Source organism: Myripristis murdjan, chromosome 17, assembly GCF_902150065.1.
Source record: "Myripristis murdjan chromosome 17, fMyrMur1.1, whole genome shotgun sequence".
Classification (NCBI taxonomy): domain Eukaryota; kingdom Metazoa; phylum Chordata; class Actinopteri; order Holocentriformes; family Holocentridae; genus Myripristis; species Myripristis murdjan.
This window is the reverse complement of record NC_043996.1, coordinates 10214062-10227122: the sequence shown is the minus strand read 5'-3', so window position 1 is coordinate 10227122 and position 13061 is coordinate 10214062. Positions and strand designations below refer to the sequence as shown.

Here is a 13061-nt window from a genome sequence, read left to right as displayed (position 1 = left end):
GCCACCTGTAATTAAACGACCTGACGCCATAACCATCTCTCTGCTATCTGCACACTGTTGATAGGCCTCCAGTCACAGATAAGGCACAGTGGGCCACAGATAACACACGATGGGTTTCCACAGCAGACGGTCAAAAGAGGCTACCACATTAACATCCAGCTCGATCGGACTGAGCTGAACTGAGCCGATACGCTTTGGGATACTGAACTAGTTACACGCACGCAGTGGGAAACATTCACATCATCCACGCTGGATTTGAGTGTAGGAGACAAGCAGTGTGTACACAGAGCTTACAAATCAAACCTCCATGGACGAGTGTTGTTGTACACTGATGGAATTTGATGTTGACGGCTACAGAGGAGTATAAAGTCTATCCCAGCCCTGAGGTAAACAAATGTTGGGAGCTGACATAAGTACCTCTCTGCCATGAATTTCAGCAGCAGTGCTATGCTTTAAAACACACACACACACACACACACACACACACACACACACACACACACACACACACACACACACACACACACCCTGAATGTCTCTTCAAAATAAGACCCGTTAAGCAGATATGTTTTGCACAGCCTGGATTCACAGGGCAACACTACACAGGCTCAATCCAAACTACTCTCCAAGTGGGTTTTTATCATCTCATGTCCCGCTAATCCGCATTTCTCCAGTGTGGTCCCACGCACTCTTGCAGTGGACAACTTACTTAGGCTGCTGCACAGGGCGAGGAAGTTCCAGTCCACTTGCTAATACAGCCCTAAAGAGATGCCACGCCACAAAATGAGAGAGATGTCAGATGTGATTATGGTGTGGGTGCACGGCTCTTGCATAAACGCTTGCTGAGCTTAAGCTGCGCGTTGGAGGCTCTCCTCTTAAATCTAGCGGCTGTGCAGCCTGGATCTACTTGCTCTCAGGACCTTTAGATTAGAATGACACCCCCTGGTCTTTACATCTTCACAGTGAGCAGATGGGACACAAAAATAGAGGCTGCAGTTCTTGACAAGTGCTTATTCTATATAGTTAGTAAGTGGGTTTCACAGCTGCCAGGATCTCCAGGTTGATGCACACACAGAGCAGGGGGACCTTTTATTTCAGCAGCCTCCAGGCTCCACAGCCCTGAGGTGGCTCATCCACAGGAAACATTGCAGGGAGGCTCAGTGAAGCCTAGTATGGCGGGTCTAAAGATGCTGCTAGTTCGTGGAAATGTGCATGATAACAAAGGGGGGGAAGGCGGATGGGGCAGCGCTTCCGATCACATCTCCGGAATAGTCACAGATCTAATAAATGCAGGAGGTCGCAAGATGGCAGGACGGCTAGATTGGAAACAAAAGAAAGCATGGACGCGATGCTGGATGAGGCAGTTGCATTGTATCCCACAAGCAGATAGAGCACCTACCTTAATGTTGTCAAGCGAGCACTCCTCTATCCATGCATCAGCTTGGCTTTGCAGGAGCACCAATGGATACAGACCATCTGAGTACAAAAAAAAAAATACTCTTGCAAATGAAAACAATGTCAATGCAGTGTGCGCTTCATTGCAAAACGCTGGGGAAAAAATTATTGAGGGAATTTTATGAAGAAAAAAGGATGAGAAGCTAGTGTCCCTCTGCTTAGTTGGCTCTGCTAAGGGAAACTGTTCTTCTCGTCTCCACAGACAGGCTGTTACGCCTGCTCTTTATCAGGAAAAAGAGTCATAATGTTAACACAACGCCCGCCGACTGGCTAACGCGCACCGCGGCGTGATTCTACCGCGAACCGGCAGCGGGTGGGAGCTATCTCCTGCCTTTTTCCGTCATCCCGTTGTGTTTTGGTGTGGATGATATGAAGGCAAATAAAAGGATGCTCTGAGGCTGTGGCAGCGAGCAGGTCCCTTCGCTCCTGCTGCCTACGGAAGCCGGGATGGTCTACGAGATCGCTTTTTATTCTTCTTTTTGAACACAAGGGGAAGCGGCGGCTGGGGAGGGAATAACTCACACTTTTCCGGCCAGATGCATCAACACACAGCACATATATTACTAACCCTGACAAAAATGGGCTATAAACATGGTATGTAATTGCCAGAGACACTTAAAAGGCCATTTTCTATACTGCTGCATCATGTGACCCATGACTGCATAGTTTTAAAATGTTGCTGTAATTAATTTACTGTATAGCTGCTCTGTAGCCGATTTTTCTTAATATCACAACATGGTTAGTAAGGATCTATTTCATAAATATTTCATATAGTTATGAGTGTGAGTTCATTACAGTCACGTTTGTATTGTAGGCTGGGATTGTTAAAATGAATTCAACAACACAAAAGACATAAAGGAAAAAGAGAACCTCAAAAGTCAAAACAAAACATGAAAATGATCACATCCTGAGAGAGAGACAGAGACAGAGACATGACACCAGTGTTTATAGCTGGAATATTATAATTGGATAATTTGATAGATGTTCAGGCCTTTCCAAGATGTAGTCCTCAACAGATTTGTCATTCAGCCTTGTCATGTTTTCACATTAAATGGAAGTCGGGATGCTCTGTTCTTGTAAATCCAGCTGTTTATGAGTAATTAAATGGAATATCTATGATGCCCTTTTATTTTGAAAAGTTAAATATTGCGCAGCATAGCAACACATTTCCATAAAAATGTGTTATTGTAAAGTTGCGCAGAAAAGTCAGTGTGTCCATGTCCCAAGCTGTGCCCTCCGCTGCAGGGTCGAGCCCGTCTCATCAGGGAGGAGGACTGGCTGCGCTGTGGTTTCCTGCGCCATCTAGTGGCAGCAAGCGAGTACTGCTGGTTGAAGAAATGACGTTTGTCGCCTGTCAGGTCAATGGTTTACATTTATTACAGCTACTCCAGCACTACACAGCCACCAGCAATCTTTTTACCAGCGGGGAACTAGTATATGGCAACAGAAATGACAAACTAATACAAACTAAATTAAACATCATTTCAAATGAGCACAAGCAGAGGAAAAGCTCTTGATTGGAACATTTTATTTTTCAAGAACATTTATGAAGCCAGAAGATCAGTTTATTATACACAATGTCAAAACAATATGTATTTTTTTTCTTTTTAATCACCATCACATCAACATAATGTACACACGGTACCAGCTACAGTCACTGAAGCCTAGGGCTGCATACAGAGCCTGATTTCCCAAAAGCATCTTGGAGTTAAATCCCAGCTTCATCATAAACCGCAAGGACAAATACGATCTAACTGCTAAGACGCTTATGGGAGGACAAGTCTAGATATGGACAAGATGACCCAACCTTTTTTTCACCCTTCTCCAACAATGTTTATACTGTTTCTCCTTCACATACTTTTAAGAGGTGTCAAGGGAAATTTTACAAGGAAAGATCTGAGACGATTAACAATCAGCCGTGGTCTGTCATCTTAACATTTCTGACTTAAGGAATGATGCATTACTAATAAAAAGGGCTGCTAAACAAGTTCCTCCTGTCATTTACATGAACTCTGCAATCTTACTGAAGGTTGTTTTGCAGCATTCAGCAATCAGCATTCTCACCATCTTTGTTTTTCTCAGCCAACAACCAAACGTTGGGATGATTAAGGGAACCCAGAGAAATAACCTGTTTACCCTGATTTACAGATCCACATCAGCGGCAAAAAAGCTGCAAACACTGCGCAGCTATTAGTCGACATCAAAGTATACACAGACCTGGATGACAAGGATTTAATGATGTGTTGTGATGCAGCAGGAATCTAATTTTGTCACCCACTCAAGCTGCTAGTAGTTGCCCAGCTGCAAGTATCTCAGGGCCCAACTGGATGTCTCTTCTACCCACACGTTTAGCTCCTCTTTAAAGGAATGTTAAAAAAAAAAAAAAAAAAGAACCAGGGAAAAATAAGGGAACAAAAAAACACCACTTGAAGCAACACTGTCAAATGGGTGTGCCTGTAAAGGTGTACATTCAAAACAAGCCGGCTGTAAAACAAATAATGAAAAAAAGACAGAAGATCGCAGACTTGCAAAAGAATTCGGCAACAGTCAAGTGGTTCCATGCTGCAGTGGAGTCCATTTTCACCAAGAGTTTTGGGAAGAGCCACATACATCAGTTAATATAAGATCTAAGTCACACAAGTCAGGACTAGGACTTTTTTTTTAATATCTTAGCACAAAGAGCTCTGCTCAAATGATTTCTAGCTCAGTGATGGTGATTCTACTTGGGCCAGGAAAAACTAAAACCTCTTTCTGGACTTAGATTCAGTGATGAATAGTGACCTGGGGGCTTTAGAGTACAACTCTTGGCCCTCGGTATTGAAAATCTGCCTGCCAACACTTTACAAAATAACACAGAATCTTCAATTTAATGTCTGATTCATCATGTTAAAACTACTAGAGAAGATCACCACCTTGTTAAAAGTGAAATAAAGAAAAAATAAAGAAGGGAGACTCAGAGCAAATAAAGTGCTGGCTGAGAGCGATGATGAGGAGTGGCTCATGGGTTTCAAATGGAGATTATCTTCGTGCCTTCATGTTTTTGGATAACACTGCTCCAAGCCATAATGAACGGAATGATGGAGGGGGATCATGGACGGATAGTCATTTGGAGCAGAGCTGCTGATGTGAGACTGAAATCTGCAACTGAGATCTGACCCTGTTTTGAGCTAAGTCTGTCTTGTCCTGTGACCTCACCAGTGATCCCGGATCAGTTCTGTGGTGTCTTCCAAAACTCTTTGACTCTACATGAATCCTGATAGCGAGAGGCCTGATGAATACTGGATTTGGGCCACAGTGCTGATAAGGACCACTTGCTTATTAATAAACAACAGTTAAAAAAACAAGAGAAAAAAAATTAAACAGCTGACAGACCAGGCTACAGTACATATAATGGTAAACACCCTCATGCTTCACAGGAAAAGAGAAATCATGTGTCCTGCATGTACACACACACCCACACACACAAATATTTTCAAATACTCTAGTCTCATTTTTAACCAATCATACATAAAGAGTGGTCACACAAAAAAAGATGTTGATGGCATAAAAATAAAGATCGCTAAAACACAGCTAGATGAGTCACTATTTCTCTGTATTTTTCAATAAACTTACTTCTACTCTGTCATTTATTTTAAGTTCAAATAGCTAATATTTGTTGTGCCAAAGGCAAACATGACCATCATCTGTATGGTTGGTGTTATGAAAGCAGTCGCAAACAGATGAATGGAGAGAAGGTGAAGTGAGATGTACAAAATAGTTGTAATTCAAATGAAAAGTAATGGGTCATAAGCTATTTTAAAGAGTATGGTGTTTTTCTGTCGTGTTTTCCCACCAGACCCCTGTGTTTCTTGTAAGACAAAAGGCTGTGCATGAACCACTCTTCAGCAAATGGATGGTTAAAAACCAATCACAGACAAAAAAAAAAAAGACATTTAAATAATTTACGATGTATTTACACAATAATCCATCTTATTTTCCAGCAGTGTCTTTATATCTTCTCATCTTGTGGATAAATCTTCTAGTCTCCCATCTTTACTTTCGACGTCTGGAAAAAAAAAATCAAATCACAGTTAAAACAAAATTGGTTTATGCAGCAACAGCAAATCTAACAGTTTACATTGGTTCAGCTGAACTGAGATGTTGGAAAAGCTTAATCATGTGTTTTGTCATGACATATTCCTAGATCATGGTGGAAACAATGAGTATATTTGCCCCAGGACCTCTCAGCAGTCATGCAGAGTTTGCAAGGAAATGAATGAGACTGAACTTTTTGGAGAGAAGGATCAGAGCCTCAGTGTTTACCTATCCTCAGTGGCGGCTTTTATTACATATACCTGTACAATCCAATAAAAATGTTCAGCCATAAAGTTTACTTTTATGACCATATAATGCCCAGGTTTTCTTTTTGTCACAGTAATAGAGGTGTTCATTCAGCTCTATGTTTGGCACTGAGCTCATAGTTAGTGTTGCTGTTGGACTGGACTGCATTTTACTGAGAGGTGTTTCCACTGTTCTGTCCTCCTCATGTACATATAAATACAGAGGACAAAAAATTAGAAACACCTCTCAATAAAATGTAATCCAGTACAGGAACTCTGCAGACTATAATTTCAATAATAAACACAGAATCAAATCTACACATTCTCCACAATGTGAAGAAAAACTGAACATCATAAACTTTATTAAAAGGTAGAATTTATGGCAGAGATGTTGCATTAAACTATATTAGACTGTAAAGGTGGACCTGATAAAGTGGCCACAGAGTATATGCAACTATACTACCCTAAAAAAAAAAAAACAACAACATGCGGTCCAGGTGGCGCTGTCTCAAAATAAAAAATAATCTGTCTTACTCACCTGCAGAATGGCTACGATGACACCGAACAGACCAATTGCGCTGCCAAAAATTTCCACGATGAGGATCTTCACAAAAAGACTGGCGTTCTGGGCGTCTGCCAAGGCTGCTCCACTGCCCACAATGCCCACACAGATCCCACAGAAGAGGTTGGAAAAGCCCACAGTCAAACCAGCACCAAACATGGAATAACCTAGTGGGACAGGAGCCAAATCAGTCAACATTATTTATAACCCACAATAATAGGACTGCAACCAAACATGTCAAGTTCCTCGTCAGGAGTTGGAACTGGTGAGTCAGAGCTGCTGGAGTTGTTGACGCGTTTAAGTTTAGAAATGGTCGGATTCTGATGTGGTCTTTGATCACTAAAATGTGCAATTTAATACCTTTTGTTTAAACATTTTTGATATTTCTACTTTATTCAATTATGATGGTATAGAGAGACAGGAAAGGAAGTGTAGACGTGGTATGCGCTCTACTATATGAGCTACCAGAGCACCCCGAGTTAATGTTTCTCTGGTAGTGACAGATATATGAGCAGTTTTCCACAGATGTCCACAGATCAAGGTGACAATTCCAAGAATGAAAATATATGCATTTTGGGGGGGGGGGAATTTAACTTTACAGAGCAATGCATATTTAATACATATTTCTTATTCTGCAGGTTTTGAATCCCTCCATTCCTTACCATCTCATTTTTGTAACCATAGCCAATCAAGTTTACAAACCAACACTCAAGCCAACATGGAGCAGCAAGATGTGTATGTATGTCTGACCACATAGGAAAAGAGGAAAAGAAAAAAGTTCAACCCTATGTACTCTTATAAGGTTACATATTATCATTGATGTTGCATGCATTCCAAGAGCTGTTTTATATTGTAATTTGTTTTTTTCTTATACTTATTTTCCCTTAACTTGCATAATCTACTTCAGTTGCATTCTGCTTCTGATTATGCTTACATTTGGAAAGAGCAATAGTAATGGCCACAGACAGTACCAAACAAGGGTGGATTTTGTATTCAGATGCATTATGCCTCTTTTCTTACCAGCTTGGTAGTTCCTTGCCCCAATGGTGTCAGGAGTTGTTCCAGTGAAGCTCTACAACAGGAGAGATTATTGTTTTATTATCACTCAATTAGCCTTACTCACTTTTAGATGTCATATTAAACTTCCTTCAAGCAGAGAGACTGAGCTGAGCTCCGCCTGTCTGTAATCCACTTTGCCTTAACCAGCAGTAAATAAAGACAACGGGGATCATTACCAAAACAATAAAAAGCTTGTTGCTTACCTCAGCCATGTTACTGATGACAATAGCCATGATGATCCCATAGATGGCTACAGCTTCACAGAAGATGATGCTAGAGAGAGCAAAAGATCCAGAAACAAACAATCAACAAAAAAGAGAAAAAGATCAGCTTCTCGTCAGGTGTTACATAGTTGCTCCTACAGGGAAAACTCACTACCACAGGTGCCATGCACCCACAACACAGCTTGTACATGTATTTACACAGAGGTCAGCCGACAGAACAGGTTATCCTAAATGAGCCTACCTGACCAAATTCTTGGTTTTGATTCGTGGAGCCTTGACACCACCGCCGATGATGCTGGAGCCAGTGATGTAGATTCCCCTGAAAAGCAAAACCAACATCAGGCAACATATTTTGATGAGAGAAGACTACCAGGTGATATGAAAGGATTCAGAAGTTCCAACCAATGGACAAAATAGAGTTTATAGAGTTTTATTCTTACCCTAACCTGAACATCAAATCCCATTTAAAGTTGTTTTAACACTATGTAGTGTGAGGGGAACTGATTATATGGCCAGAGTTTCACCTGCTATCCCATCTACCTGCAAAGGAAGGCAACTTCATGCCAAAGGCACTGAGGAGTGGTGTTGGAGCACTAATGACAGTTTTCCAGTTCCACAATCTTCCACTCTTATGAGTGTTTGCAAAAAGAGGAAATTATTTCTATTAAAAGATCACATAAAAAGGTGATCTGAGCTTAGTTCCTCTGAGAAAAAGGAAACAAGCATGGGCGTTATGCTGCTGGACAGTAAGGAGGCAGGACATTGTGCTGGTGAATCAAACAAAATCATTATCAGGCATTTGGAAGGAACAAAGAAGAAGTAGTGAAATACAACACCAGTGAAACGACAATTATTGTAACTTTCAGGGCTTATTGTACTGTTTTTTCAACTGCCAGTATGAAGCCTAACAGTACAGTGTTTCCCTTGCATTCACACTGAATTGGAGCAGAATTTTAAGCACTGCTGCTAAAATTTCTCTGGTGATTTGAATGGGACAATAGCCCCATTCAAATCATCAGTGATGGTGCCAGCAGGACTCAGCAGGAGAAAACAGACAGTGAGAAGAAGAAGAACGGAGGAAAAAGGTTAGCAGTAAGTTGTCAATGGGGAAGCAAATGTGCAGTACAGGCTACAGTGTGCCAGTTAATATATGCTGCAGCATTTCAAGACCAAAAAAAGTCTGGTTTATTGTTTCCCCCAACCGCTGAAAAAGCATAAGGGGGTTAGCCCTTGCAAAAAGCTCCCCTTACTGTAATTAATTGGGTTACGAGCAACATCCCACCGCGTTTCATCCGCTGTCTCAAAGCAGTCATCCTAGGGGAAACACTGGTATATATACATGCTTGTATATGTGTTTTTCTGAAAACAGATCCCCAGTGCAACAGCTCAGGCTCACTAACAGATCTCTAACTAAATGTCAGATCTCAAGAGAAACCTGAGTAAGCAATATTTCAGGGTGTTAACAGGGAAAATAAAAAGAAATATTGAACTGCTCTGAGCACAAATTTCTTGCAGGCATATTTTTATCGCTCTTCGGATTACACTTTGGCAAGCTATATCACTTGTCATCTAAAAAGGGCCTTTCTTCACTTTATTCAGTGTTTATCATGTAAAAAGACTGATGATTGCATTGAGAGTCTGGCATCAGCAATATCTTTTAAATGTATGTATTCTGGATGTTATGTTTACTTTATTTATCCAGGGAAGTTAACTGAGCTTGCCACCTTTCACAGTCATACTGTTAAACACAATCAAATCTTAAACCTGCCCTGTAAAATACACTTCTTTTTGGTAGGTACTCACCAGGCGGCCCCCACCACAGACAGAGAGATGGCCAAGCCAATGCCCAGGTTGGCCCACATGAAAGGTGAGGTTTCTGTGAGGAACCTGGGAGCAAAGAGGGACAACCGATTACAACCACACTTAATGAGGCAGGCTACCATTTAGTGTTGTGTTTTTACTTTACTTTCAGTTATTCTCTGTGTTTTCCAGCTATAGTATTGAGTCAAAGTCTCGTTTGCAACAGGATTAGTGTAATTCTGTTAATCACAAATGGCACGGCAAATTTTTAAAAAAAGGGAAAAGGAAAAGAGAAAAGAAGAGATTTATGTGAGCAATTAAAGAGTAGCACAGCCCTGCTGGGTGTGCTAATTCATTTCTATGCTATTTTTTAATTTAAAACCTTAATACAGCTGAGAAATCATCTATTTAAAGCACAACTCAAAAATGGGAAAAGTCAAGGTCAGATGAGAGGCTAACGGATGAACAATTAAAAATGTCTAGCAGACTGCAAACCTGGTGCCACATTTGTGAAAAAATACGACCTACAAAGTCAAATCTCGTTTCACTTTATTATTTCTCTTAGGACTTTCACCAAAAGCGGACAGTTACTAAAACCAGGTAAAGTCAAACTGGGACTGTAAGATCAGTCAATTCTTTTCACCAACAAAAATTTATTTTGACAGGATATTGTACAGCTGAGCGAATCAAAAGTTGAGACCATTCTAACGACTTACCATGCCACGTCAAATCGGAATCCTAGGTCAAAAATGGTATAGCAAATACCTACAGGAATAAAGAGGAAAATATATCTTAAAATCAGAAAATGAACACAAGAGACAGTGTTTAGAGCTGCATGCCTATGGCAGAGCTAGGTGTGTATATGGAGGGGGAAAATATCTTGTTCATACTTTAAACTGAATGTTATTGCATTAAAATAGCTCCATCTGTGCACCATGTATGCAGAAGCACATTACTGTGCCTCAAGTCATGGAAAGAAGCTGTACTGTGAGTGTGTGATAGTTCACACTCACATGAGAGATGCTGCACTTCCTGTTCATTTCAAACCAACTAGCTAACTGAGCGAGCAAAGGTAGAAGGCTAAACAGGCTTCGTTGACTTGAACAGAGCAGCCACTCGGCACCACGTCTTACCTCCTACTAAATAATGTTAAAATAACTCTAAAATTATCATAGCAGCACACTAAAGCCCATGTTAACTCTATATAGACAGCGTTAGGCCAGCTGCTCTGAAAGCTAACTGCTAGCCACCTGACGTTAACGCTCATTTGCAAGAACTGACCGAGTAAAATTAGTGTGAAACAACACTGCGACTTGAACTACATGTAAAATTCCCATATTACTGAGCAATAATAAAGTTATATCAATTTCACTGTCGACATGCATGAATTTTGCTTACAATCTCCGTTGTGTTACAGTACTAGCTAACAACATCAACCTAGCCGTCCCTACGCTCTCGTCCCAAGCTTTAGTCAGAGCCTTTGTACATCTACCAAAAGCAACTACTAATTTATTCCAACGACAAAATAAATGACCGAAAAAACAGTGGATGCAAAACAAATCTAACACATAGGCTGGCTAATTCAAGAGTCATAATTCAGCGAAAATATCGCCTTACCGACGATTAGTATGGTGCTCCAGAAGGCCAAAGTGACCCCGGTGTAGAGAATGGCGTGTCCGTTCATCATCCACTCTAGTAGCATCTATCCTGATGGTTAATTAAATATTAACAAGGTATCTGTGGCTTGGATTTCCGAACTGACGCCAATTCGCCCCCCAAAAACCTAAATAAGTCGGTTTTGTGAGGCGACTTCAGTCGATGGAGGAAAGCCGAGCAGCATCGAAAGGGGAAGCTGGCTTGTGTCAGCTGATCAAACTTGACTTGCATGTGACCAGAGACGTGACGACGCCAAGGCTGCGACCGGCTATTGCTTTCCTTCCCTCGTTCAAAATGTGCAGCTACTGTTTTCCGTCGCTTGTCGCTCACAGAGTCCCTCACAAGTAGCATGCTGGGCTTATACCATGCCAGTGACACACATACACATACACATACACACACACACACACACACACACACACACACACTATGCGAGACAGCGCACATTTATCCTGGAAATGAATTCATCCCAGGAAGGCTGCGTTCCATTCCGGACATTTGGAAGTTACCTGTGCAGCGCTCGTAATGGCCGCTAGATGTCGCTCTTGGACTGCATAACAGGTCGGGTTTTACCTGCGATTTACCTGGGGCTCAGAGGAGAGTTCAGACCTCGAGATTTTCAAAATACGTTATCAGTAAACTCTACATCACAGTATCTGTTTGTTATTTTTTATTTTATTTGAATTTTATTCATTTCTTTATTGTTGCTTTTATTCCTGTATATGTAGTATTACTTAAGTAATTAATTTAAACTATTTTTATTATTATTATTATTATTATTATTATTATTATTATTATTATTATTGTTACTGTTGTTGTTGTTGTTGTCATTATTATTACTTACCTCTAACTTGAATTAATTGTTATTCCATACAGGATTATGTTTGACAGTGTTTTGGCAGATGATGTGATATGACTTTGCAACATTTTTTAGTTCACTGTTTTTGTTTTTGTTTTTTGTTTTTTTCTATTCTGTTCAGTGAACAACCCCTCATGAAACCAATGAAACTGATGAATTTTAAAGGGTGATTCACATTGTTTCCAACATTTAGAGACATTTGAAAGAGCATAATGATGTTGCACTCAATGTGTTGATTCTTTAGAGAGCATTATGGGCCCGATATCAGGGCTGAAATTCTATCCCACGTCTAAATTTTCAGAGGGTTTGAGTTAAAAAATAGCAATCTTTAGATCAAATCACATCACAGCTCCTGTTTCTGCACAAGGCATATTTAAACTCAACATCTGTTTTAGTGTGACTTGCAGCCAAACTGTTCAAGGACTGCATTTTGCAAGAGGACCATGTTTTCCGAAAATGTTCTTGGCTGACATGAGAAGTGTAGTGTTGCATAAACACCACAGGAATTGAATTCACAGTAGCCAGTGCTAAAACTACTGAATTTGGGGTGTTTTAGGATTGGACCTCAGTGAACTGAGGCGTCCTCCTTTGAGGATTAGGGTTTTGTTAGAACAGCATGTCATCATCTTACAGAAACTGTTGCAAAATGCCTATAATCTTGATTCCTTTTTTGGATGAGTTACGTCTACACACTGTATGGAAACACACTGTGAGACCACAGGGAACAGAGAAGTTCTCTCTCCACTTGCTTCCTGCCTCAGGGAAGTCAGAGGTCAGGATCAGCGGCAGAACAGCACCTCCAGACCTGGCAGAGATTCAGTGTCTTGCATAAATCTTGCAAAACACAAATGTCTTGCATCTCATCAGGGCAAATGCTGATTTATACATGGAACTGAACTTGGATCCTACGGTTACAGCTGCATTATCTCAAACTGTCATGGGTGGGGACATTTCAGGCTAAAAAACATGAGGTAAACATGTCAATCACAGGTTTAAAAGACAAATTATGTGCTTATTTTGCATTTTTGCCAATTGAGTTTAAGGAGTGCTCACGTAAATCAACCTTCTGCAATTCTGCATCTACTTTTAAAGGATTATCCATTCATGATGCCATCCTGCTGCCCAAA

General features: G+C 40.7%; 1 protein-coding gene across 1 annotated transcript; it reads right to left on the bottom strand.

Moving 5' to 3' along the window:
• Positions 1–2966: 2966 nt before the first annotated feature.
• atp6v0b (ATPase H+ transporting V0 subunit b) lies at positions 2967–11310 on the bottom strand. Its single transcript, XM_030075395.1, has 8 exons — positions 11037–11310; positions 10136–10184; positions 9423–9506; positions 7861–7938; positions 7599–7668; positions 7357–7408; positions 6313–6503; positions 2967–5500 (listed from the first exon to the last, which is right to left on the bottom strand). Exons 1-8 carry the CDS (start codon positions 11119–11121, stop codon positions 5474–5476), a joined length of 636 nt encoding a protein of 211 aa, XP_029931255.1. The 5' UTR covers positions 11122–11310; the 3' UTR covers positions 2967–5473.
• Positions 11311–13061: the final 1751 nt, after the last annotated feature.

Bases quoted from the DNA above. Each gene is read 5' to 3' on its own strand.
- atp6v0b (XM_030075395.1), bottom strand. From the start codon at position 11,121: ATGCTACTAGAGTGGATGATGAACGGACACGCCATTCTCTACACCGGG. The intron at 7,939-9,422 runs GTGAGTACCTAC...TTTGCTTTTCAG, and splicing joins TCTGTGGTGGGGGCCGCCTG to GGGAATCTACATCACTGGCT. The intron at 7,669-7,860 runs GTAGGCTCATTT...TGCTCTCTCTAG, and splicing joins AAAACCAAGAATTTGGTCAG to CATCATCTTCTGTGAAGCTG.